Raw genomic sequence first — 27,499 nt, forward strand, 5'->3', positions numbered from 1 at the left:
ATTAGTCTGTCTCCAAAGCTCATAATTCTCTGTTCAACCTTGTGATGTCATGAAGTGGTAGTTTTGAAGTTAACAACTCCCTTTATGTTTTATTTAGTAGAGATTTTAGTAAAGGTATGGAGTAGAGCACTTCCTAAATATGCAGTATTTGTGTGTTAAACATCTAGGGATATATTTTTGACAAGGAAACAAAATTATAACATAGATCAGAAAATAACATAATATGAGTTCTTTAAAGATGCACTGTGTAACTTTTCTGGTGGGGAGATGTAATTGCAATGCCTATAATCACTGTTGGGCAAGTTACTTTAAAAGTGTAATGTGTTATTTATGATTTGTTACTGTCATTTCAAAGTCATTTGTTACATTACAATATTACTGTATTTAAAATGTAAGACATTACACGACTATTGCAGGACTTTTAAGTTACTCTCACCAAAATAACTGTGAAGATGCTGAACTTTTGCACCATATATGGATTGAAACAGAATTAAACCAGGACTAAATCAAAACTGAACCAGAGCTGAACCCGGACTGAACCAGGACTAAACCAGGACTGAACCAGGACTAAACCAGGACTAAACCAGGACTGAACCAGGACTAAACCAGGACTAAACCAGAACTGAACCAGGACTAAGCCAGGTCTAAACCAGGACTAAACCAGGTCTAAACCAGGACTAAATCAAAACTGAACCAGAGCTGAACCCGGACTGAACCAGGACTAAACCAGGACTGAACCAGGACTAAACCAGGACTAAACCAGAACTGAACCAGGACTAAGCCAGGTCTAAACCAGGACTAAACCAGGTCTAAACCAGGACTAAACCAGGTCTAATTCAAATGATCTATCTTGCATTTATTTCGGGAAAACATGTTGTCGTAATATAAGTGTGGTCACCTCTCCACAGATATGACCTGTAACCTGGTGGCTTCACCTGCTTAATGCCTTAATACTGTGGATCATTCCATGCAAAGAAATAACATCTCCATAGAGACAACCAGCCAAGGTCAGATCTGTGGAGAGGTGACCACGCTCACAGTAAGATTGCATGTCTTCCAAAGTAATACGCATTAAAATAAATGCTAGATACTTTTATTGCCATACTGTGGATCATTCAAAGCAATAACTTCATGGAAACCAGGTGGTAGACTCAGAAAAGTTCCACAGTGCTGCTTTATCACGTTACCTGCGGCGTTGTGCTTGTGGTACTCGATCAGGTCTGGGATGTTGGAGAACAGGTGTTTTTCGGCCAGGTAATACTGCTTTGGTGAGCCTGAGGTTTCTTTTATGTGGTAATGTTTGATGGCAGAACCGCCGTCTCTGAAAAACAAAAACACAACAACAGTCTTGACAGAGCCTTAGGACTATATTATACTGTATAGATAAAAAACATTGAAAACACATCACAATGGAGGTGTTCTACATGTATGTCTATGGCGGAATGTTCAGTACCGTAATGACACGATAACACATTAGTAACGACTGTCAAAAAAGTTTTAAAGGGATAGTTCAGAATTTTTGACACAGGGCCTCATTTCCTAGTGAGCCAGAGTGCTGTAGGTATGTGGAGACACTTTTTGAAATAATCCATCCAGTCCTTGTATTTGGAGAGGTTGTTGATGCTAGGCTAGTGCATGTCTATGGCCACTGTTAGCCTGCCACTAAAAACAGTCTTACCCACTTCACAGTGTGCCCGAAGCAAATCTGTTATTACACCAGATTATCAATGTAAATGTCTGTGTCAATAGAATAATTTTAGAAGTAAAACTAACTTTGTATCACATGAATCGTTGCATGTTGAGGGACTATTTTCTCAGCAGCAGCAGAATTTTACTCTGCTCTATTTACTTGTGATGACATGAACGTGGTCATAACTGGAACAGGCTTCATCGTGTGCTCTATGTGTCGCTATGGCAACTGCAGGTAAACAAACTATTACAAAGCCAGTTGGTGCTAGATGATATCAGTCTGCCGCTGCCGAGCTTTCTATCAGGAAATACACCTCGCTGCTGCTGCTCACACATAAATCCTTCAAATGCAAGGTTAGTTTTATTTCCAAAATTATTCTATTGACACAGACATTTACATCGACAGTCTGGTGTAGTAATAGATTTACCTCGGGTGCTTTGTGGAGTGGGTAAGACTGTTTTTAGTGCCAAGAATTCCCTCATAGTAAGTGCCTAAACCAAATTTTGAACTACAGATCTATTTAAAATGACTAAACAGACTGTCCCACATTAATAAATATGTGTAATATATAAATATAATGTTTCTGAGAGCATATTTTTGTAGTTTTACAACACTCGTTTTTGGAGAAAAACATCAACTATCACAAGTATCATAGTCCTGTTTTACAAAACACCTAAAAACATAAAAGCCATTATGATTTTTATATATTATTGCATTTGAAAATGACATGAATATTCTGGAACTGTTGGAATTTATAATATATCAATGTTTATCCACTGCAGCCATTATGCTTATTTCAAACTAGTCAGTGCATTCAGAGCAGTGGTAGGAAACTTTGTGTGTGTGGGACTTGCATCTGTGTTTCCCACATTTGCAACAGGTTGTAGCTGTTTTGCAGTTCTTCTTTGCAGGGCTTAAGGTGCATCTCCTTCTCTTCTGTGCCCTTGTCTTGGTTTCTGATGTGACTTCTTGATCAGGGTCAGGTTCAGATCACTGCACTGGCCTCTCCAACGCTGATGAAGCTGCTGTGTGGGTAAGCTGGTGTCACCTTTGCATACAGGGAGTCACAAGGGCCTTTCTAAGCTCCTCCAGAAAAGAACCTCCTCCAGTTCCTCCTGCTTGCCCTCCAGGTTCAGCTCACTCCATAGACAAAGCGGGCCAGCAAAGCTGGCCACTGGGAGGTTCTGCTCTTGCAGCTGTGCCTGTTACTTTGTCAAGGTTTTCCACTCCTCCTTGTTGGCATTGTAGTCAAGGATGATGATGGAGCTCCCAGGAGCTCACCTCTGCAGCCATATGTAATGTGCTCATAAGGATGACAGTCTTGTTCTTCTTTTACATGTACGAGACAACTGTGGTGTCCTGGGTGAACTTAGTCAAACTTTGAAGAAAAGATCTCTCTCTCCCACTTGATTGACTTATGTTTCTTATGTGCTCCATAAACAGGATGATCACTCCTTTCACTGTTTTGAGATTCTCCTTTGCCGCTCCAAAAACCAACAGTGAACTCTTGAACTCTGTCACCTACTGTGCCATAAAATAAAAAATACACACAAACATGGTCTGTGCAGTTTCACAGTTTCAAGTTTCTCTAAAACTTCCATTTTGCTTCATTTGACCTGCACTGATAGAGCTAAAATCCATCTTAATAGATACGGGTCAAAATTAACCCGAAACAGCCTCAGTGTCGCAAAATTTGTAGCACCTGTACAAAAGTATAAAATTTAAAAATATTTTCATTTTTGTGTATTTTGGCAAGATTTAGGAAAAGTCATCAAATTTCAGGATAAAAGAATGATGTTTAGGGTATTTTTTCTACTGTTGAATCAAAACGGGTCAAATTTGACCCCAACAGTATGTAAGGGTTAAGTGTTTGAAATAAAGCTTAGATTAGGTCTAATGTGAGTAACAGTCAGAGTAGTGCTTCAGGTAGTTTCACACCCCCAGCGAATGTTGATAACATCAGCTGCAAAGTATCACTTGCAGACTAAAAACAGGTTCATTTTGTGTTTCTCACCCGAGGCACTTGGCGTATACAGACACTGTGTAGGCCCCAGCTGTGCTCGAGTCTCGGACAATGAACGCTCCCTCTTTGTCCTGTAGGGGGCGACACAACGCAGCAAATATTAAATGAGGAGAAGTAGATTTTATTCTTGAACAAAATCAGTTTTACTATTGAATGGTGCTTTGCCAGATATGTTCCAAAGTATGGCATTGACTTATGTATTCATGCACATGCGTTTTTATTGCAAAAACAATCTTAAAGAACATTATGTACTGTAAGTTGGCTTGTTTCTCCATAGATCTGACCTGTAACCGGGCACCTCAATCACAGTAAGAATCCATGTCTTCCAAGGTATATTTGAGCAAAAAAACACATGCAATAAACTAAATGTTAGATACTTTTAATGGCCTACTGTGGAACATTCTAGGCAAGGAGGTTGGCTCTACTAGGTTTAAAATTGGACAGAAAAGTTACACAGTGAAGCTTTAATGAACAAAACAGACCTCTTCCCTAAGTAGTGCCTCGGCTTTGTTTCGGTTCACTTGTTTACTGTACCACCTAAAACACAAAACACAGGATTCAATCATTATTAATATGTAATTATATGTAATTACAAGCATTAAATGGCCCATAATACGCTCTTTTCTTTTCTTTTTTTCTATTATCTATCTATATAATGGTATCACATGACATGATTGACATGATGGCATGAGCTTTAGACACTGTACACACCCTCAGCTGCAAAGTTTGAATAGAAAGGACTCACACAAACTGCTCCAGGTTTCCACATTTCTTCTCAGTCACATAATTACTTGGTATGTAGCCCTCCTCCCTGTGAAAAAAAACAAAACAAAAACATTTGCTCTAGGTATGATATGATATATGATATTATTATATATAGCCCCTTTTAACATATTGATTTTGTGGTGTGATTGGAAAATACATAGATCGTGAGCCTTGTCAGTAATATAAATGAGAAGACTTTGGGACAAAATAAAGAAAAAAAAAATAAACAGAGGGAAAAAAAACTAAATACACTGTGGTCATCAGAGAAAGGTATTTTTGTTTTGTTTTATTTTATTTTATTTGGAGGAGAGGACTCAAGGAGGAGGAAGCGAGGAAAGAGAAATGAGACGCAGTCAATAAGTTACACAATGCAGCCATAAGTAGTCTCATTTCTCTCTCTCTAGATCTCAATCAAACATGTCACATTAAGCGGTGTCCTGAAGAAAACCACGGAATGAAGGAGTAAACCTGAGGGAAGCTTCAGGAGCAGACATTAGAGAAAAGAATCAAACTTTATCGGCCTCAGTGAGTCTCTCTTCGCTGTGTCTCCTCTGTGGGCGGGACTTCCTCACTCATTTCTTACAAAATCGAGGAGAGGAATCAAGGAGAAGGAAGCGATGAAAAAAGAAATGAGAGAGTGGAGAGGGTGGGGAGATAAATGGTAAGAGGTGGAGGTTAGAGTGTGGATTGGGCCGATTTTTTTTCTGTCAGAGCGTGGCCCGCGTCCGACAGAGCAGTGATCGAATCCGACCCGAGCCCGATAGACATTAAGATATCTCTGTCCGAATTCAACCGACCCTGACACAATTAAAATCATACTATTTTCATAGGCCGACTAATGACATGCGTAGGATATTGTTTGTGTGGCCTCTAATGGACACAAGCTTATATAGGTATACAGTATAATGAAAATAATGAAGATTTTATTCCTCGCCTCTCTTAAAGTGGTAAATTTAAAGTGCAGCGTCTCTCACACATTGTCCATAGAAATTATTCTCTGCAAATAACGACATCCAGTCCACAGAACCATGCTATTAATAGAGTTTGAGGCGTTCCTTGAAAGTAAAATGGCAAGAGTATTTTCGCATGTGTGTCTGTTTATATCCACACAGAGGACGCATCAAGGTGAAGCTGCAGTTTAGCGATAGTGACTCTACTTCCTGTGTACTTTACTGCCAATCTTTTTTGTTTTAAAAATCATGTATCTGAAGTACTGCACCACATTTCACAAATAATAATAACACAGTATGACTTGTATCTTACCTAGAAGTGCAGTGCTCTGATCTTTTGAACACTTAAGAGTCTCAAAGCGAGTCGTTTTACTGTAGATAAACAAATATTACAAGTCTGTACTTCTTTCTAGAGTTGTCCTGATCCAATCACATGATCGGAAATCGGCGCCGATCACGTGACTGCGGACTTGATCCGGACTCGGCCATTATCTGCCAATCAGGTATTGGATAAATAATATACGTATATAACACACAGCGCACACGGGACACACAGAACACAACAGTTTTTCTGAGGCGCGGGATTTGCTCAGGGACGTCCAGTCAGTGCGATTATAGGCCCAACGCCTGCTGTACTAGAGGCGCACTTAAGATGGGACTTTTGGGCCATACTGTACATGAGCGCTGTTGCCTGGGGTTCTGTGGCCCGTGTATCACACTTGCGTGGCCGATGGCGTCATCGGACTGCGCTGTTTGTTGCAAATAAAACAAACTGGCACTATTGGCGGTGAGGGTCCGTCCAGCTGCATGAAGTGTCTATTGAGTGGTGGGACCGATGTTGCAGTGCGCGCTCCATGGCGGGTTTGTGGATGTGGTGCGGCCAGGGGAGAGAGGCTGTGGGGCTTCTGTCATCTCGTTTTTATTTGGTAAGATTTTGTATTATTTGGAGATCATACACAAGCCTAAATGTTTTAAATGTAATGCTCATGCCTCCATATAATATCAAATATACAAAGTGTAGATTGTGCAGAGTCTCAGGTTTGATCTGATTCTGGTCTGGTTCCTGTTTTGTTCAGTTCATTAAGTTTACTGAGTTACACATTCCAAGACCAGACTATGAAAAAGTCAAGATTTTCAACAACGATGGTGAATGGTTAGAAAAGTTATTTAAAAAAATTAAAGTTTTGGACATTTGAAGTTCAGCCCAAATACTACACATTGAAATCAACACAATCTGACCCCCCCCCACACACACACACACACACATATCCTGGATCTTATTCTTTGCTCTTAGTTCATTTCATGATGTTTTATAGAAGTATTGGATCGGGACTCGGTATCGGCAGATACTCAAAATCAAAGGACTCAGACTCGGGGACATCCCTACTTCTTTCTGCTCCTTTTCATTCACATTGATGCATGAAACATAATTATTTTTTCATGAACAAAAAAACAAATAAAAAAATAAATAAACTGTAGACAGGAAGCAGCTGACATGTTGATGTGTCCAAATCCGACCCAAGCCCAAACATAAGTTCTAAATATTTGTCCGAGTCTGGGTCCTGTCAGACTTCGGTCAGGTTTCCATGCTGAAAGAAAGAGAGAAACTTAGAGAAACAGAGGAAAGGGGAGAAAAGAAGGAGGAGAGATGAAGAGAGTTAAGGAGCGAGAGAGACGGGGAGAGAGAAACGGTGAGAAAGAGGGAAGGGAAAAAGTGAAAACAGAAAAAGTCACGGCCCCTGTGTATCTGACCCAAACTGCACTCGCAAGACTACACCTGCAGGGGGAGCTCATACAAAAGAAACGACTACTTACGCAGAAGAACGCGGCATTAACCGAGCAAAGACGTCTCACTCACCCGTACTTGTTGCGTGCTTTGTACCAGTTGACGTCGCATTTCTCCACGATGATGTACTCCTCGCCCTTCTTCAGGCTCAGGTCGTGAGGTTCGGCCCCGGGGAAATCGTAAAGGGCCACCACCGTCTCCTGCTGCGGCTGCTGAGGAGGAAGAGGGGGAGGGTCTGAAGAGGGAGGGACGGGGGCGGGCGGGGCCGGGCGACGCTGGGGGGAGAGGGAGAGGAAAGAGTTAAGGAACGAGAGGGGGGAGAGATCGGTGAGAGAGAGAGGAAGGAGGAGAAGGAGGATCAAGAGGAAGGGAGCGAGAGAAAAATGGAGAGAGAAAGATGGAAAGGGACAGAGAGAATAAGGAGAGGGAGAGGAAGAGAGGAATGGGGGTAGGAGAGAAACAGAAACAGGTGAGAGAGAGGGGAGGGAGAGAAAAATAAGGAGTGCAAGAGGGAAAAGAGGAGAGATAGAAGTTGAGGGTAGAATGAAAGACAGGCAGAGAAAAGGAGAGAAGAGAAGGGGGGAGAGAAACAAAGAAACAGGTGAGAGAGAGTGGAGAGACAGAGAAGAAGATGATGGATGTGGGGAGATGGACAGAAGGAGTGGATGGAAAGGAGGTGAGGAGAGAAAGGGTGAGAGAGGGGAGGGAGTTTAGAGGAGAGGAGGGATAGAAAGAGAGAGACAGAGAGAGCGGGGAGGGAAATGGTGAGAGAGATGGCGGTATAGAAAGAAAAAGAGAAGTACAGAGAAATAGATGAGAGAGGAGAGGGAATGGAGAGAGTTTAGAAGAGAGAGGGAGTTGAGGAGGGAGAGAGAGAGAGAAGGGAAGGAGGAGTGAGAGGGGTTGAGGGTAGAGACAGAGATAGAGAGCGGGAGAGAAAGAGCAAGGGGGAGAGAAGAGAGGGATGGGGGAGGAGAGAAACAGAAACAGGTGAGACGGAGGGAGAGGCGAAGAGAGGGGGATGGAGGGTGGAATCAAATGACAGGACAAGGAAGAGAAAGCAACAGGGAGAGGTGGGAGTTGAGGGAAGAGAGAAAGAGAAAGTGAGAGCAAGAAAATGGGGAGAGAAGGATGGAAAGGAGGAGACGGACAGAAGGGGCGGAGGGAGATAGAGAAAGAAGGAGGAGAGGAAGAGAGAGGGAGGGAATAGATAGATAGAAAGGGAGAGAGAGTGAAAAAAGCAAAGGAGGGAGGTGGGAAAGAGTTATAAAGAGACAGTGTTGGGAAGGTTACTTTTGAAATGTAATCCCCTACAGATTACAGATTACACAACCCAAAATGTAGTTTGTAACGTAATCCATTAAATTACTTAAAGTGAGTAATGTAATCTGATTACTTTGGATTACTTGATATTGTCATGTTTTTTTAAATGACATGAATGTAGCAACCACATCCTCAAAATTCTTGTTTGTTGTCTTCAAATTGTCTGAGCCCAAGTCTCCATGAATAAACAACTGTTTGCTGTAGAGAAACAAAGACCACGAGATCTTAATATAAGAGGTTTAGTCTGTTAAAAGACAGTAACAAGATAAGCTTTTCATTCACCATATTAAAAAATATTATTGATAGAGAAATTATTTTTTATATGAGATCACCTTAAATTATGTCAACCTACTGTTAGGTGTCATGTTGTTTAGACCTGGTTTAGTCCTGGTTTAGTCCTGATTTTAGACCTGGTTTAGACCAGGTCTAGACCAGGTCTTTACTTCTGGTTTAGTCGTGGTTTAGTCCTAGTTTAAACCTGGTTTAGTCCTGGATTAGTCCTGCTTTAGTCCTGTTTTAGTCCTGGTTTTAGTCCTGGTGTTAGTTCTGGTTTAGAGGCGCACAGGAGGAAGCGCGGTTTACGCGAGAAAACACGGTCCACACGCGGCGCACGAGACGGCGGTGTCCGCGCTGTAACTACGGAAGGAGACGTGGTCCGCGGGTTCTCAGGTTGATGACGATGATGAAGGTGTGTGTTTGTGTGTGTTTGTGTGCACGTCCACTCATGTCCCAGGTCATTATAGGACAGTAGTGCAGATATTATGAGTCTATGCAGGTTGTTTTCACCGGTGCCAGTAGCTCCTGTTTCACATTTAAGTTGTAGGTGATTTTATATTTGTTTTTTTTATATATATATCTCACATCGGGAGAAGAATTTCCAAGACACAAATGCGTTTTTACCAATGCACTGCTGCTTCCACTGTGTGACTGACACCGCCAACTTTAACATGACGTTTACATCGCTCTTATTGCGCGCGTTCTGTTTGGGTTTCCGGCAATGAGTGGAATTACCGAAATAAAAAAATAAATAAATGGGATGTAGCACAAAATGTGAAAACAGGAAAATACCGCCTTGTAATCCACTTATTTCAGCAAAGTAACTGTAATCCAATTACCACTCATTGAAACAGTAACTGTAACGGAATACAGTTACTCATAATTTGTACTCTGATTACGTAACGGCGGTACATGTAATCCGTTACTCCCCAACACTGTAAAGAGATGTCTCCAATTCATTTTTACGTTACATCTGTTGGTGCAGTCTCTTACCCGCTCCTCTCCTGGAATCGGGGGCAGTGGCTTTCTGGAAACTGTAAAAGAAAGAAAGAAAGAAAAAAAAGAAGCGAAACAAAAATGATGCAGGTGCAGTCACTCAACCGACAACTTCAGTGTGATTCAACGCACTGCAAACACTTTGATACAGCTACTTCCTGTTTGATCACGCTCTGCAAGTTTTGGTAAATATGGTTCATGGAAGTGGAGCAGTGGCTGAGCGGTTTGAACTTTTGTTTCTCAGGAGAAAGGTCACCGGATCAACTCTCACCATGTTTGGGCCTTTCTGTGTGGCGTTTGCATGTTCTACCTGGTTCCGGGTTGGTTTTCTGTATGTGCTTCGGTTTCTCTCATCAAACCAAAACGTGCACAGTTCTATGTCAAATCCAAAGACTAGCTCAAGATCTAGAGATAGGTCCCACTGTTTCTGACAGGTTTAACCCAGAAACACTGAAGGATGGGTCAAATGCAGAGGACAAATTTCCCTACGGGAACAATAAAGTAGGGCTTGGAATTAGACCTGACCAATATATCGATATATGGGCACTTGGAGACATATCGGACTAAATCTTGCCAATATGGGCCAATAGACCACGTGGGCATGTTATATCTCGTTATAAAGCTTAGACTCCCTATATTATGTAAATTTAATCCAATTTAAAGACAGATAAATGTCCTAATATGTGGCGCAGCATCAATATAATCTCTGGAGTAATTTGTCTGTGTCTGTGACGCTGTACTGCCCCTGAAGACACCACCAGAGTAACGTCACATGACACACATGCTCTTGTTTACACCAGTGTGTTCTGATACAGCACCGAGGCGCTGGCTTTAAACGCTCTTGTGTCTAAGGTATTAATTATAAATGAAACTGAACGTCAGTGCAGTTTAGGCCAGTTTGGGTGTTTCCTGCGACTTATACTCCAGTGCGACTTATATATTCAAATGTTCAGACTGACAGCTGCGAGAGAGCGCTCTAGTCTTGTGTGTCAGTATCTAGTACTACTATTACTCATGGATCTGCTATTAGTCCTGTACCACTGTCACGTCGCACTCTACTGCGCATGCCTCCTGTAGAAAAAGCCTTCTTCTTCATTGCGCATTTTTTGGCTGGTGCGACTTATACTCTGGAGCGACTTATAGTCCGAAAAATACAGTAATTGTTTTTTATCAAAGCGTGAGTGCAGAGAAGAGAGAACTGTCCCACAGACAGAGGACACACACACAGCTGCTAGACAACATGCTGGATTATGTTCTTTTTACAGACGATCGTTTTGAGTCAAATGCAAATGTGTGGTTTTTGAAGCTAGTTTTCGTTCTTTCTCATTGGTTCGCACCTAGCTGCTGTACATAAACAGCCTGTTTTCTTACATTGGCCTAATGTAAAGTGACTATAGTGGCTGTGTACATGTTACTTGACCTGCACTGATATGTAGATGAACTGTGAATAAAAGTGTGAATGGTCTGCTTTTACGCATATCAATAATTACTGCGGCATATATGCATTTATTGCCAAAGGCTGATAGCAGTAGTTTACTTACTTTGTTTACTGGCTACTATGTCATGCAAAAATGCCTTTAGACTGACCTCCTGTCATTAAATATGACTGTAAAGAGACAGAATTACAATAAATTTATCCTAAATAAATCCAATTTCAAACCCAGTAGAGCCAAACCTAAGTTTATAATCTGTTGAAAATTTACAGTGAGTTTTTACATCACTAAATATACAGGCTATCGGCACAAAGCCCGTTTTATGGGTATCATATCGGATAAAAAAATATCCATATCGGTCAGGCTCTACTGGGGCTCACAGGGTCCCACACGATTCGATATGAGTGATTTGATACAGTAAATGGCTCACGATATGGCGATACATGTGATGATCGACATATTGCACATGATGCTCTTTGATATACTACTGTTTTTTTAAGAACCAAACCCATTTTATTTTTATTTCTTTGTTAAAACACTACTTGTGCAAAATTAATTTGAAGTACATTTATTTTAATAATCAAAACATTATGTCAAGTGTATCGCATAAACAAGTTTCCTTCCACTAAATAAGCGACAAAATTGTAGTGCAGTCACAAAAGAACTACTAAGAGATACCAAAAAACTACTAAATACTCGATATATATCGATACAGTCGCCCATGATAATGATACCACATCACCAAATTTAGTATAATGCTATATCCATATTTCTTATAAGGCTTATAAAGTTTGAGTGTATTTTTGCTGATTCTTACTGTCTCCAAACAGTTTGTACTCTTCACATCCGGGAGCCATCTTTTCCACCTGCCGACAGCAGAGCCACGCCCCCTCCTGCCAAAAATGAGGGTGGAACTTGGCCACCACCGTTGAGTTCTCCTTTATCTCTGCTCAGATAAGACACAGGGAAACACGCAATGAAACAAAAAAATAGTAGGCCAGTTTATTCTATATCATTTCATGTTTTTGATGGTTTACAGGTTACACACTGCAAAAACAGAACCCTAGCCACATTAAGATTACTTTAATTAATAAAGTTTAATCATGATTTGAGTGAATTTTGTTATCTTTGTTATCTAAAATTATCTACCGAAGAAGACTTTTTGTATTTAATATATGAATAAACATTTTGATACACTTAAAGGTGCACTGTGTAGCTTTTCTGGTGGAGGCTGTTAAATGCTTTTCTCAGTGAAAATATTATTGCTTTGTCTGGAATGTTTCACAGTATGGCATTAAGCCTTTCTATCATCATGGAGACCAAGCTACAGGTCAGATCTGTGGAGAGGTGACCCACTCACAGTCAGAATGTCTGTTTTTGTAGGTAGTTTTGAGCAGAAAAACCACCTGTAAATGAATAAATGTAAGGCAGAGCTGTTGAATTGCATACTGTGGAACATTCCAGATATTGGCTAGACATTGCTTTTTGCAGTGCAGGTATAACCTTAGCTTTAGAACTTTATTCATCCACAAGTGAAATTATTTGGACATAGTAGCTCACACATCACAATATATTATAATGACAAAGAGCAAAAAATAATATATATATATATATATATATATATATATATATATATATATATATATATATATATATATATATATATATATATATATATATATATATATATATATATATCACTGTCAGTGCTGCATTCACATCGTCTAGGAAACACCTCCAAAGGTTGTGGAGAATGACCGAGCCAAGATCCTGTGGGACTTCCAGATACAGACTGACAGAATGGTGATGGCGAACCAACCAGACATAGTGGTGGTGGATAAGAAACAGAGCAGAGCCGTGGTGGTTGACATCGCAATACCAAGCGATGGTAATATCAGGAAAAAGGAACACGAGAAGCTAGAGAAATACCAGGGGCTCAAGGAAGAGCTGGAGAGAGCCTGGAAAGTAAAGGCATCAGTGGTGCCTGTGGTGATCAGAGCACTCGGGGCTGTAACCCCCAAACTGGAAGAGTGGCTTACAACAGATACCGGGAAAAACAATGGACATCTCAGTCCAGAAAAGTGCAGTACTGGGAACAGCAAAGATACTGCGCAGAACTCTCAAGCTCCCAGGCCTCTGGTAGAGGACCCGAGCTGAATGAGGGTGAGAGAGACCTACCACCGTGGAAGGTGAGAAACACATTTTTTTTTTTTTTTTTTTATATATATATATCTGTTGTAATACAGTGAGTTCTTGGGTCTAGGCACTAATAGAAAAGATCTGGTTCAACATTTGTGAGTTCACTTTTTGGATCTTATATGGAATGGCATACTAAGTTGTTCCTCATCAGAAACATACCTGGAGTTGTTTCATTCAAACATGTTTAACCACCTTGTGATATCATGTGGTAATACAGGAAATGTTTTAAATGTTTTAAAACTCCATTCACCTTCACTCAAATCATTTGAATGCCAGTCTTTACTGAACCAAAGGTAAAAGGAGCTGTTAACTTGAAAACTCAGCCTAAATATGCAGGAATTGTGTGTTAAACATGTTTGAATGATACAAAACACAACTCCAGGTCCGGTGTGTCTTGTTTTTACTGTTTTGCCCTGACAAAGACCATCTTGCTGGTCGAAACGTGTTGGCGTTTTAATAGGACTTTTAATATACTCAGTCGGAGTGCCTCGGGTTTGTACCATTACCCATTTTTACATTTTCCTGTAAGGGTAATTTTCTGTTCTAAGACAACTCCAGGTCTGTTTGTGATGAGGAAACAACATTAGAACATTATTATTATTAGCCTTATTATTCAGCAAATACCGTAAAATGGGCCCTTTTATACCGTGGGAATTTCCACACCAAGTTATAATAATCTGTAAAGTAATATGTTGAGTTTTGCAGAGGCTGACTGAAAAAAATGTGTGAAATTGTGGTTAAAATGTGTGAACATACCATCTTTGAGACTCTGCACCCATTGGCTCCTACTGTCTTGGCTCGGAGCAAACACGTACAGCGTTGAGTTGTCATACACCACCTGAGCACACAACAGTGGATTTTATAGCAAACATTATATCTTCCTTTGTATTATTTGACAACTATATGGCTGCAATTAACAATTATTTCGATTTAAACTATATTTTTTTCTGATTGGTTGACATGACAATTGGTTTCTATAGTATTTTTTATTTTTAAAGGGCCCATGTTACACTATTTTCATATTTCTTTTTAGTGCAATTTTGCATGCTTTTTTTTTTTTTACAGCATATGAAAGTGTATTGTGTTCCTCCCCCTGTGTCCTGATTGGCTAAGGGATTGTAGACCATTGTCAATCAGTCTCCTCCGTGCCATGTCTCCTGTACAGTACAGAATGCTTCAGCTTGCCAAATTTATATAAATGTTCGGTCACTAGTAGTATGATTCTGAAGTGCAGCGCGATCAAGCAGTTGCCGCGCTTGCCTCCGTGAGGTGCGGAGCTCTCCGTCAGTCCTTTCTCCTGCGGTCACCTCCAAGCCTGTCTTGACAGTGAGTCCTAGTTCAGTCCTGGTTTAGTCCTGGTTCAGTCCTGTTTTAGTCCTCTTCCTCAGTCCTGGAATCAGTCCTAGGTTAGTCCTGGGTTAGTCCTGGGTTAGTCTTGGTTTAGTCTTGATTCAGTCTGTGGAGTTTGATATGATCTCAGGTTAACGGGCGGATGTGGTGTTGTACTGCGCGGGTGCGGGTCTCCAAAAATGGATCCGTGCAGGACTCTGAGCTGTAGGGCTCTATTACGGAATAAATTAATCTTCAATTCGTTACATAAAGAAGGAGGAAAATAACAAAAGGAGGACAGCAGCAATAAGTTTGATGAACGATGCAAAAAAGGGTTGTAACTGTCCTGTCTGAGAAAAGTGTGTAAAGTGTGTGGTGAGGGGTTTTACAGCCTTAAAACAGATATAATAATTGTAAAATATAAAGTTGGTTATTTTCAGAACGTAACCCCCGCAATAAACGAGGGACCACTGTAATGTTGTTTCCTTGTCACAAACACACCTGGAGTTGTGTTTTATTTCTTTCACACTTGTTTGTGACACATGACATCACAAGGTGGAACAGAGCATTTTGAGCTTTGGAGATGTAGATAGAATACTAAAGGATTACTCCAACATGTATGAATGAAACAAAACACAACTGCAGGTGTGTTTGTGATGAGGTAACAACATTATAACATGGCTTAAAGGTCAGAATTAATTTTGCATAATGTGGAACCTTTAAGAACAATGGCCTCTACATAGCATCTCTAAACTCTTCTGTTTTGTCCACATAATTGCTATTCTAATAGGGGTAGTTATCAGTTGGACTGTTCAAACAATTAACTGGAATATTCTGAACTAATTGACTAATTTTATACACATATATATATATATATATATATATATATATATATATATATATATATATATATATATATATATATATATATATATATATATATTATATTTATATATTTATATTTATATACATACATACATACATATGTAGTTATTTGGACTAAAGACGTTTTATAACAAAGACATAACTGATAAATAGTTCAGAAAATATGATAATATGGGCTCTTTTAGATGCTTTACTTCAAATATTGTAGGATCCATCTTTCAAATAAAGCTACTAAATTAAGAAAATTATTGGTAAATACTACCTTTAAAACTATATTTGAGTAACTTCCTTATGGAATTATAACTACAAATCTTCTTTTATATATTGTGTCTCTTTATGCGTGTAGAACAGTGTTGGGTGAATCTTTTTGTGATGTACTAAACCAGGTCTAACCCAGGGCTAAACCAGGTCTAATCCACAATTAAACCAGGTCTAACCCAGGACTAAACTGGGTCTAACCCAGAACTATACCAGGTCTAACCCAAGACTATACCAGGTCTACCCCAGAATTAAACTAGGTCTAACCTAGGACTAAACCAGGTCTAACCCAGGAATCTACTAGGTCTACACCAGGACTAAACCAGGTCTAATCCAGTACTAAACCAAGTCCAACCCAGGATTAAATCAGGTCTAAACCAGGACTAAACCAGGACTAAACCAGGTCTAACCCAGGACCAAACCAGGTCTAACTCAGGATTAAACCGGATCTGACACAGGACAAATCCAAGATTAAACCAATAGTAAACAAGGTCTAACTCAGGACTAACCTGAGACTTAAACCTGATCTAACCCAGGCCTAAACCAGGTGTAACCCAAGACTAAATCAGGATTAAACTGAGATTAAACCAGGTCTGACCGAGGATTAACCTGGGACTAAACCAGGTCTAAACCAGGACTAAACCAGAAGTAAACAGGACAAAAGAAACCAAGAACCAAATCTTCTCTTATATAGTGCCCCACTTTAGACATGTAGAACAGAGCTGTACCTGAAATGGATACTTGTACTGACAGGGGATGACAATTCCTCCGTTCTTCACGATCTCGACACATTTGATCCGATTTAATTCAATCAGGCCTTTTCTGAAGCGCTTCTAAAAAGTTCAGAAAATATCAAATTAAGAGTTACAGATTTTGCAAATTTAAAAAAAATTGTGTGAATAGTAAACCAATCAGTTCCTCCACTTTCAACACTGTAGTCACACACTTGAAATAAAAATAAGCTACTTCTGTGGTCCCATACACTGTATATATAAATGGGCATCGCTAACCCAAAAGCCGCATTATAAATATGAAATCAGCAGGTCACACTTACAGCTACAATGACTCCATTTCCTTTCTATTCACAAAATTCACCTCTATAACTGCAGCCTCAATAAGCTTCATTTGACTGGAGCTGAACGCATCACCACTAGGGCTGGGTATCATTAAGAATTTTCCAATACGACACATACCTTGATACATAGGCCGTGAAACGATACAAATTTACAAAGGCTAAATCATGACTAAAAGTCTTTGTTAAAACACTTCTTGTGCAAAGTTAAAATGAAAAACACCCATTTTATTCATCAGAACAGTGAATATGTCAAATGTGTTGCATAAGTGAGTTTCCTTCCTCTAAATAAGCAACAAAACTGCAGCACTGTAACAAAACATTTAGTAAAATACACAGCAGCCCATAATATTGATACTGTATTGTCACATTAAACAATATGATATATTGATATTTTTATATTTTTGCACACCCCTAAACATCACACTCCGTTAGTCCACTTCTTTATGCACTACTTTTAGACATTGATGAGGTGGGTGTCTTGCCCAGGGACACGACAACAGTATGCACTGGTTGAGATCAAACCAACCAACAGTTTGAGCTTAGTTTTTACCAAGTGCTTTTTAATATAGAACCAGACTGTATAAAGAAGTGGACTAAGGAGTTTGACGTCATCCACAGCATTCGACTCCTTTCAAATCAAACTCATCGAAGCTAGCAATTATGGACCGAATTTAGAGTTGAGTTCTAAGAGAGGAATTCTGAATGCGTGGATCATAGCAACCAAAGAGCCAATCCACAGCGAGGCTGTTGAAGGTAGGGCACAAAAAATATATCTCGATATATTTTGCTATAACCCCAAAAAACTCCTTCAAAAACAAATATGCCAAATTCCACAAGGTCTTTTTTTAATTGAAGTGCAAGAGGTAGGTATACAACATATACACCATGACAACTATAGAGCCAGCCCGTTTGAGATTATAATGGGTTTAATGCGGCTTTGCGCACATGTGTTTACATTTTACAGAAAAAAAACTTAAAACCACATGATTCATTTGCAGAAACTGCTCGCTCCTTGTGCCACTGAAGTGGTTCAGCTTCTGTCGGAGTGAAGGACATTTGTTTTCCGTGGAATACAAGTGTTCTCTCTGTGACAGAGGATGTGCTGCTGATGGCCTTGTCTGTAAATGGTGGAAAAGGTTCATGGTGCAAGCTTTTCACTGGCACCAACTTTCATCATTCACAGCGGTCGTGAGGAGTGAATGAGACACAAGCGAGAAAAATCAAGGAGGTGGGGGAGAGTGGAGGCGCGCACAGAGAAGGCAAACAAGCAAAGAGGTGAATTTAGAATTAAATATAAGCTTTCTATCGATATATACGATATGTCGGAATCCATATTGTGTTTAAAAATATCTCAGTATATTTATAATATTGAGATATCGCTCACCCAAGTTGAAGGTAACACCCCTTGGTCTGTTATTAATGTTCATATCTTGATTTACAGACAAAATAGTGAAATAAAAACACCAGGATCATGTAGAACAAGTTAATACAAACATTTTAAGACCAAAATGAGAGAGAGTAGGGTTGGCGGTTTTTCAGTAGAAATTGAATTGGAAGTCGATGAGGCTGGAAGCGCCCATGTTCTAAGTATAGAACGTTTGCTGAACCCAGAGTAGCTCCTCACCTCGCTCCGTCTGTCGTAGTAACTTAGTGTGCTCTTGGTCAGCACAAACAGTCTCTCCTTGTAGTTCAGTGGAGACGTTTTCTTCTTCTGCTGCGACCGTTTAATCAGCAGCTCCTCCAATAGCGGCTCAGCGCTCATCCTGGTCCCGCCCGCCGCCTCAGCCCATTGGTCCACGTCAGTAAACCCCGGTCTGCTGCCGAACTGGAAGGAACAATATAGTTACATTACAATGATCACAATAAGGACTCAAAAGTTATATTTGATTTGCAAAGGATGAAAATTATTTATCCCAGGACTAAACCAGAACTAATCCAGGTCGAACCCAGGACTAAACCAGGACTAAACTAGGTCTAACCCAGGACTAAACCAGAACAAACCAGGTCGAACCCAGGACTAATCCAGGTCTAACTCAGGACTAATCCAGGTCTAACCCAGAATAAACCGGATCTAACCTAGAGCTAAATTATGCCAAACGTAGGACTAAACCAGGACTAAACACGGATTAGAGTAGGTGTAATCCTCCAGAACCAAACTAGGTCTAACCCAGGACTAGAGCCCGACCGATATATCGGCTGGCCGATATTATCGGCCAATATGGGCACCTGGAGACATATCGGCTATTGGCCGATATGCTTGCTGATATGGGCCGATATTTCACGTGGGCATGTTATACCTCGTTATAAAGCTTAGACTCTCTACATTATGTTCATTTAATCAAATTTACAGACAGATAAATGTCCTAATATGTGGCTCCACATCAGTATTTATCTACGGTGTAATTTGTCTGTGTCTGTGTCCGTACTGTCCCTGAACACACCACCAGAGTGACGTCACTTCACTCGCGTGTGTTTGTTTACACCTGCAGTGGTGCACAACACTGAGATTATATTCTTTTTCGGACAATCGGTTTGAGTCTGGATTAAAAAGACTTTTATTAGTGCAGACTTGTGATGTGAGGAGGAGCCTGTGTGAGCGGTGAGTGTTGGAAATATGTCGACTTTGAAGCTAGTTTAGCTTTTGTTAGCGATTAGCTGCTGTAGCTCCCGCACATAAACAGGCTGTTTTCTATTGGCCTATTGTAAAGTGACTACATTGGCCGTATATTTGTTACTGGATCTGCATTGATATGTAAATGAGCTGTGAATAGACGTGTGAATGATCCACATTTATGCATATAATTAATTACCGCGGTACGCACGTTTTTATGACTAAAGGCTAATAGCGATAGTTTACTAGCTAGGAGTTATGGGTCGGTCGCGATCGAAGCGGCTCTTTGAAGCGAACAACAGGAGCCTGCTTCTTATTGGGAGCCGTGTTTTCTCTTTTTCTCACTTTTTCTCTTCATGCCGCATGTAGACCCATAGTTTCACAGCAGCAGCGGCTGAAAACGAAACTTTCAGAAATCTGCGTGTGCATAGGATAAAAAAAAAGTGCATATTTGGCTGCAGTTCAGCATAAAATGAATAAACCAGGACTAAAGTGAAGGAGAGAGATAGAGACACTCAGTCCTGGTTCAGTTCTGGTTTAGTCCTGCTTGCAACAAAACCATCTCAAGAGTTGCTTGGGAGCCGAAAGAGCCAGTTGCTTTAGTGAGCTGAGCCGGTTCTCCAAAAAAAAAAAAAAAAAAAAAAAAACTGGAATACCCATCACTAGCACTGACAGTAACAGTAGCTAGAATGTGATGCAAAAATGCCATTAGGCCAATCTACTGTATGTAAATATGATGTAAAGAGTCAAAATAACAATACATGTTGCCTAAATAAACCCAATTTAGAATCCCCTAGAGCCAAACCTAAGTTTTTAATCAATTCAAGATTTACAGTGAATTTTTACATCACTAAATATATCGGCGATTATATCGGCTATCGGCAGCTCCAACTCCCATTATATCGGTCTCATATCGGTCACAACAAAATCCATATCGGTCGGACTCTACCCAGGACTAAACCAGGATAAATCAGACCTAAACCAGAACTAAACTGGGTCTAACTCAAGACTAAACCAGTACAAAACCAAAGCAGGTCTAATCTTCCAGGTTGAAACCAGGTGTAACACAGGAGTAAACTAGGACTAAACTGAGTCTTAACCAGGACTAAACCAAGACTAAAGCAGGTCTAACCCAGGACCAAACCAGGACTAACTCAGGACTAAACCAGGTCTAACCCAGAATAAATCGTATCTAACCAAATTATGTCAAACCTAGGACTAAACCAGGTCTAAACAAGAATTAAAGTAGATCTAAGCCTCCAAGACCAAACTAGGTCTAACCCAGGACTAAACCAGGACTAAATTGGGTTTTAACCAGGTCTAGCTCAGGATTAATCCAGAAGTAACACAGAAGTAAACCAGCTCTAACCTAGGACTAAATCATGTCAAACCTACGACTAAACCAGGAATAAAGAATTAGAGTAGGTGTAATCCTTCAGAACCAAACTAGGTCTAACCCAGGACTAAATCGGGACTAAATCAGACCTAAACCAGAACTAAACCGGGTCTAACCCAAGACTAAACCAGTACAAAACCAGGATTAAAGCAGGTCTAATCTTCCAGGACGAAACCAGGTTTAACACAGGACCAAACCAGGACTAAACTGAGTCTTAACCAGGACTAAACCAGGACTAAAACAGGTCTAACTCAGGACTAATCCAGGTTTAACACAGGACTAAATCAGGAAAAACCCTGGATTAAACCAGAATTAAAGTCAGTCTAATCCTTCCGAACCAAACTAGGTCTAAACCAGGACTAAACCAGGTCTAAATCAGGATTAACCCAGGTCTAAACCAGGTCTAAACCAGGACTAAACCAGAATTTACCAGAACGAAATCAGGTCTAACCCAGGAGTAAACCAGGATTAAAAACATGTTAAGAACTGGCTAATAACTCATCAAACCTGCGATCATTAGTGTGCCGCCCTCCCTACAAGTGTGTGTCTCCTGTCTGTGTGCTCTAGTGTGTGTCTTATTTCTCATTGTCTACATTGTGATTATGGTTGTTAGTGTGTGTTTGCATTCTCATTGTTTTTTAATTGACCTGTTATGTACAATTCACAATGTACTTTTTTGTATATCGTAATTCTTATTGTTGTGTTTTTAGGGAAGCCATGTTTACAATATGTCCAGGGAATACAGATGAAAAATGGCCTCTCTGGCTAATTGTGGTACATTTACAGAAATGTTGATAAATGTACACTGTCTGTACAGACGGTAATAATATTAAAGCCTTGTAAGTCTCTTGTGGCACAATAAAGCTGGTCTAAGTCTAAAAGAATGAAGTTTAAGATGAGATTAGCTTAGATCCATTGAATAATCAGGCTCCATGCCAGCTCCCTCTGTAGGTATACACCAATAAATACCTTTTAGATTTCCATCATATCTGAGCAGTTATCACAAGCCTTTTTTATGATTTCATTTCCATTACTGTGCACACAAGGCACTAAATTGTTTCATTTATTACAGGGCATAAAGGAATTTGGATGGACACAATTACACAAATCACAATGGCTTAATATTTTTTGGAGATGATTTTCTTCTAAATCTCCGTGTTATTCTGCATAAAAACTGCCAACTGTAGCTGATCTAATATTTTAAATTACATTTCTTTTATTTTCTTCTGCTCTTTTTACTAACCCAGGAGTAAACCAGGTTAAACTCAAGACTAAACCAAGACTAAACCAGGACTAAACCAGGTCAAATTCAAGACTAAACCAGGACTAAACCAGGTCTAAACCAGGTCTAATTCAGGTCTAATTCAGGTCTAAACCAGGTCTAACCATGTCTAATTCAGGTCTAAACCAGGTCTAAACCAGGTCTAAGCCAGGTCTAATTCAGGACTAAACCAGGTCTAAACCAGGTCTAATTCAGGTCTAATTCAGGTCTAAACCAGGTCTAAACCAGGTCTAATTCAGGTCTAATTCAGGTCTAAACCAGGTCTAAACCAGGTCTAATTCAGGTCTAATTCAGGTCTAAACCAGGTCTAAACCAGGTCTAAGCCATGTCTAATTCAGGACTAAACCAGGTCTAAACCAGGTCTAAACCAGGTCTAATTCAGGTCTAATTCAGGTCTAATTCAGATCTAAACTGGGTCTAAACCAGGTCTAAGCCAGGTCTAAACCAGAACTGAACCAGGTCAAACTCAAGACCAGGTATAAACCAGGACTAACCCATGCAGAAAAGTTACACAATGCTCCTTTAAAAATGTATTTTCAGTGGTGTATGACATTATCTTCAGATCAGCCTCAATCATTGCTGTAGAACAAATTGGGTACTACAGCCTCAGTTTTGCAGAAGTGGTGAAGATGTCAAACCAAAGTGGTGACATCTGAGTTCATCTGTACTTTGCGTGTGTTTGTTTGTAGCATTCAAAACTCCACTTCCCCCCAGAGACTCTATTTTTATCTGTTTTGCACATTTCCTGTCATACTATAAAAAGTATGAGCGCATCATTAAGCACAACGTTACGCAAATATGAACTGTTGTAATTAGCCAAGTCACTAGTCTTTAGTGGAAGGTACAAAGGTAAAAGTGAAGAACAAAAGTAAAAGTACAATCATTTGAGAGCAGGTATCTGTACTTTCTTTCTTAAAATCTGGACTAAAAATTAAAAAGTACTGTCTTTGTGGTTTGAGACCTGCTGAAATAGCTGAGACTTATTTTCAGCACATTTAATCTGAGTTAACTCCCCAACTTTGAGCAGTCTAGTTTTGAGAATCACTTAAAGTCTCCTACATTATTTTTCTTTAACTGTATTGAGTACTTCATCCATCACTGTAATAGTAAATATTTGTTTGTTTAAGACTGCTGCTTGTTTCCATGGAGATGTTATAGTTTTGCCTGTAATGTTCCACAGTACATCATCTAGTTCTGTATTGTGTTTTGCATTCGCCCACTGATCTGAAGGTTGGTGGTTCGAATCCAGCTCTCGACATAAACATCTCAGGTTGAGCGGTCAGATCCACTGACCCACAGGTTGGCTGGTGTGATTCCAGCTCCCACAGATGAATGCTGCCGTTGTGTCCTTGGGCAAGACACTTAACCCACCTTGCCCACAGTGTCTGCGTACACTGGTGTGTGAATGTGTGTGTGAATGGGTGAGTGGTTCCTTGTTGTAAAACGCTTTGAGCCTTGAAGATGGAAAAGCGCTATGTGTGACCATTTAGTAGTAGTAGTAGCAGTAGTAGTAGTAGTAGTAGTAGTAGTAGTAGTAGTAGTAGTAGTAGTAGTAGCAGTAGTAGCAGCAGCAGTAGCAGCAGTAGTAGTAGTAGTAGTAGTAGCAGTAGTAGTAGTAGTAGTAGTAGTAGTAGTAGTAGTAGTGGTAGTAGCACTAGCAGCAACAGCAGCAGTAGTAGTAGTAGTAGAAGTAGTAGTAGTAGTTGCACTAGCAGTAGAAGTAGTAGCACTAGCAGCAGCAGCAGCAGCAGTAGTAGTAGTAGTAGTAGCAGTAGTAGCAATAATAGTGGAAGTGGTAGTGGTAGTATTTAGTAGTAGTAGTAGTAGCAATAACAGTAATAGTAGTAGTAATAATAGTGGTGGTAGTAGCAGTAGTAGTAGTAGTAGTAGTAGCACTAACAGCAGTAGTAGTAGTAGTAGTAGAAGTAGTGGCACTAGCAGCAGCAGCAGCAGTAGTAGTAGTAGTAGTGGTATTAGTAATAGTAGTAGTAGTAGGAGTATTAGTAGGACACACTCATTCAATGTTTTTACTTTGTTTACTAATTTCGACATGTTTTATATAGAAGACACTAAATATATGAAACAAGATATAAAGAACTAGGCAGTACATTTAAAAAAATGAAATAACTCACTCACACTAATATTTTTTTTTCTCACATATTTTAGATTCAGACCCTCAAAAGTACCCACCCTTTGCTTTGTGGGCAGCTGCACACTCCTCACCTTCTCTCTGTGAGCTTTTTGATGAACACTCCTGAAATGGTTTTCACTAAACAGCTATGCGATTTCAGGGTCAACAAATGCCAGCAGGGCAAAGCAGTGTTCAAAACAAAGGGTGAAAACAAGCAGGAGACGCCACCAAGACAAGTTACAGGTCAGATCTGCGGAGAGTATATAGAGTATAAAGTATATTTTAGGAAAACAAACCTGCCTAACTGAAGAAATGCAAGAGAGATAAGAAGTTAATTGCAGTACTGTGTGGAACATTCCAAAGCAAAAGCATCTCCGGTTAGACATAACTCTTTTGTTATTCTAATACAATGTGATGATGTGTGAACTACTGTGTCCAAAGTCATTTCCCCAAGTCTAAGTCTAAAATCCTAAACAGAAGTTTGGTTTTCCTCAACAAAATGCAGTTCTCCATTCAAAACGGGTCAAATTTCATCATCAGATCTCTCAGACAGTGGTGTTTTTCTGTGTTTTTCAGTGCTCTTTTTTTCCTTTTCATTCTTTTTCTTTTCTGTTATCTGACTCTGGACCCCAGGAAGAATAGTTGCTGTTTTTCAGTAGCTAATGGGGATCTAAATAAAAAAACAAACAAACAAACAAAAAACAAACTCTGCAGCTCAGAGTCTCGGCCGTGCCCTCAGTGACAGACAATCAACCACAGACATTCACAGGTTTAGTGCCATCTGCAAACAGGGTCCAGACTTAGATTTTGGTCTTAAACAGTATTTTATGTTTTTGTTCATTATTATTATTATTATTATTATTATTATTATTGTTATTATTATCAGTAGTAGTAGTAATAGTAGTAGTAGTAGTAGTAGTAGTAGCAGTAGTTAGCGTTGGAAAGGTTACTTTTAAAATGTATTCCCCTACAGATTACAGATTACATAGCCCAAAATGTAGTTTGTAACATAATCCATTAAATTACTTAAAGTGAGTAACGTAATCTGATTACTTTGTAACAGTAACTGTAACCAAATACAGTTACTCATAATTTGTACTTTGATTACGTAACTCCGGTACATGTAATTTGTTACTCCCCAACACTGGCAGTAGTATTAGTATTAGTATTAGTAGTAATGGTAGTAGTAGTAGCAGTAATAGTAGCAGTAGCAGTAGTGGTAGTAGCAGTAGCAGTAGTAGGAGCAGTAGTAGTAGTTGTAGTAGTAGTCGTGATAGTAGTAGTAGTGGTAGTAGTAGTAGAAGTAGTAACAGTAGTCGTAGTAACAGCAATAGTAGTAGTAGCAGCAATAGTAGCAGCAGTAGTAGCAGTAGTAGTACTAGTAGTAGCAGCAGCAGCAGCATCAGTAGTAGTAGTAGTAGTAGTAGTAGTAGTAGTAGTAGTAGTAGTAATAGTAGGAGTGGAAGCAGTAGTAGTAGTAGTAGTAGTAGTAGTAGTAGTAGTAGTGGCAATGAGGGTTTTAAAAATATGCACAAATTACTCAAACTATTTCAGACTCCACTTTGACAGCAAATACATCAACACTACTTCTGTAACGCACATTTTATTGACATAAAATTAGACTTTTACATCTGGACGCAGCAGCTCACACATCACAATATATTATAATAACAAAGAGTAAATAAAACATGTAAATTGTAATCATAAATTCCAAATATATAGACCTATTCACACACTGTACTCTGACCCTTCTCCCTGTTTGACATATGAGTGAAATCCTCTGTTGTTCAATTTTAGGAGCTCACAAATTGCAGTTTTTTGTTGTTACGTTTTAGTATCTATATTGAAAGAAACAATAATTTGGACCAGTGTCTTTTGCGTGTACTTGTAGTAAAAAGTAGTGGGGAAAAAAACAAGGTGAGAGCTGGGCCAAGAGCCTGAGAACTGTGTGACCTGGTGCGAACTGTTCCAAATGATTTCAGATACACGTTTGAACCAAAAGATCAAACTAAACCAAGATTCCAAAACGTTTTCTTCTAACCTGCAATAATTTTACAGCAGTAGAAAAGTCATTTAATAAGAAAATACAACAACACGTACTGGTCAACTGCAAGACTCAGATATAATAAGTCAATCTTTAACATTTAACTCAAGAAAGAATGTTTTTGTAGCCTGATTATGCATTTTATAATCAATTTCAATAAGGCTACGATTAATTCGCCCGTATAAAGAGCACCAAAGAGCACGTTGACTGACCGTTTACTTAATTATAACAACATTAGTCACGTAAAAAGTCCCGTATTTAATCCTTCCTCTTGGATCACCTGTTATAAACTACGCGCAACAAAAAAACGCGCTGAAACTTAAAAAAAAAAATAAAAATAAAAAAAAAACTCCGCTGTCTCATCTATTTGCTTAAAAACACAGATTTTTCAGACAATTTCATATTCTATTACACTCATAAATTTAGGCTAACGTGCGCTAACTGTGTACGAAGCACGTTTAATTCATACAAAATGTGTGCGTAATGGCAATAAGCGGTTTTACGACTTTTAAGACTTTGACCATTAAACATCCAACTTAGCTTAACATCCAAAAAAAAAAGCACGTTCTTAAAAAGCAAAATGAACAGCGTAAAAATAGGAATTACAGATCGTATTATGAGCTTTTTCGGATCCTTTTCTTACCTTTTTGTGGCATCGTAGGTTTGAGTTGACAGGGAGCAGAGTCTGTGCGTAAATTTCACGCGTACAGTTTAAGGAAATGAAAGCGCCGGTTCACTTCCTGGTTTGGTGTTTTTAAAAAGCGGTATGAGAGCTGAGGTTTCTGACTGACAAATCTGGCGACTGCAGATACAGAAAGGGGTTGCGTAACTCAGAAGTTAATGAGTAGTTTTATTATGATGAGGTCGTTATGATATGTGGCAGTTTGGGGAAGCACATCGGAACAGGTGGCGCTGACGTAATTAAAGCCACACTGCGTAACATTTCGGCCAATAAGTGACTAAAATATATCAGATTTTGACATAGTTTTGTCAAAGTTTAGACCTGGATTAGTCCAAGTTTAATCTGCATTTAGACTTGGTTTAGTT

At 39.5% G+C, this 27,499-nt stretch overlaps 1 protein-coding gene across 1 annotated transcript in view; it reads right to left on the reverse strand.

Moving 5' to 3' along the window:
• The window catches only part of tec (tec protein tyrosine kinase), a 32,660-nt gene extending 5,383 nt beyond the window's left edge, over positions 1-27,277 (reverse strand). The window contains exons 1-11 of the mRNA XM_055156275.1: positions 27,096-27,277; positions 18,613-18,813; positions 16,642-16,746; positions 14,198-14,279; positions 12,060-12,188; positions 9,807-9,847; positions 7,287-7,489; positions 4,459-4,524; positions 4,196-4,250; positions 3,705-3,784; positions 1,188-1,321 (exon numbers count right to left, since the gene is read on the reverse strand). Of these exons, the coding sequence (XP_055012250.1) occupies positions 1,188-1,321; positions 3,705-3,784; positions 4,196-4,250; positions 4,459-4,524; positions 7,287-7,489; positions 9,807-9,847; positions 12,060-12,188; positions 14,198-14,279; positions 16,642-16,746; positions 18,613-18,750 (1,033 nt within the window). The 5' untranslated portion in view covers positions 18,751-18,813; positions 27,096-27,277. The remainder of the gene's footprint in view (positions 1-1,187; positions 1,322-3,704; positions 3,785-4,195; positions 4,251-4,458; positions 4,525-7,286; positions 7,490-9,806; positions 9,848-12,059; positions 12,189-14,197; positions 14,280-16,641; positions 16,747-18,612; positions 18,814-27,095) is intronic.
• Positions 27,278-27,499: the final 222 nt, after the last annotated feature.

This window comes from Boleophthalmus pectinirostris, unplaced genomic scaffold (genome assembly GCF_026225935.1).
Source record: "Boleophthalmus pectinirostris isolate CB_2022bp ecotype Guang Dong unplaced genomic scaffold, ASM2622593v1 HiC_scaffold_20, whole genome shotgun sequence".
Lineage (NCBI taxonomy): Eukaryota > Metazoa > Chordata > Actinopteri > Gobiiformes > Gobiidae > Boleophthalmus > Boleophthalmus pectinirostris.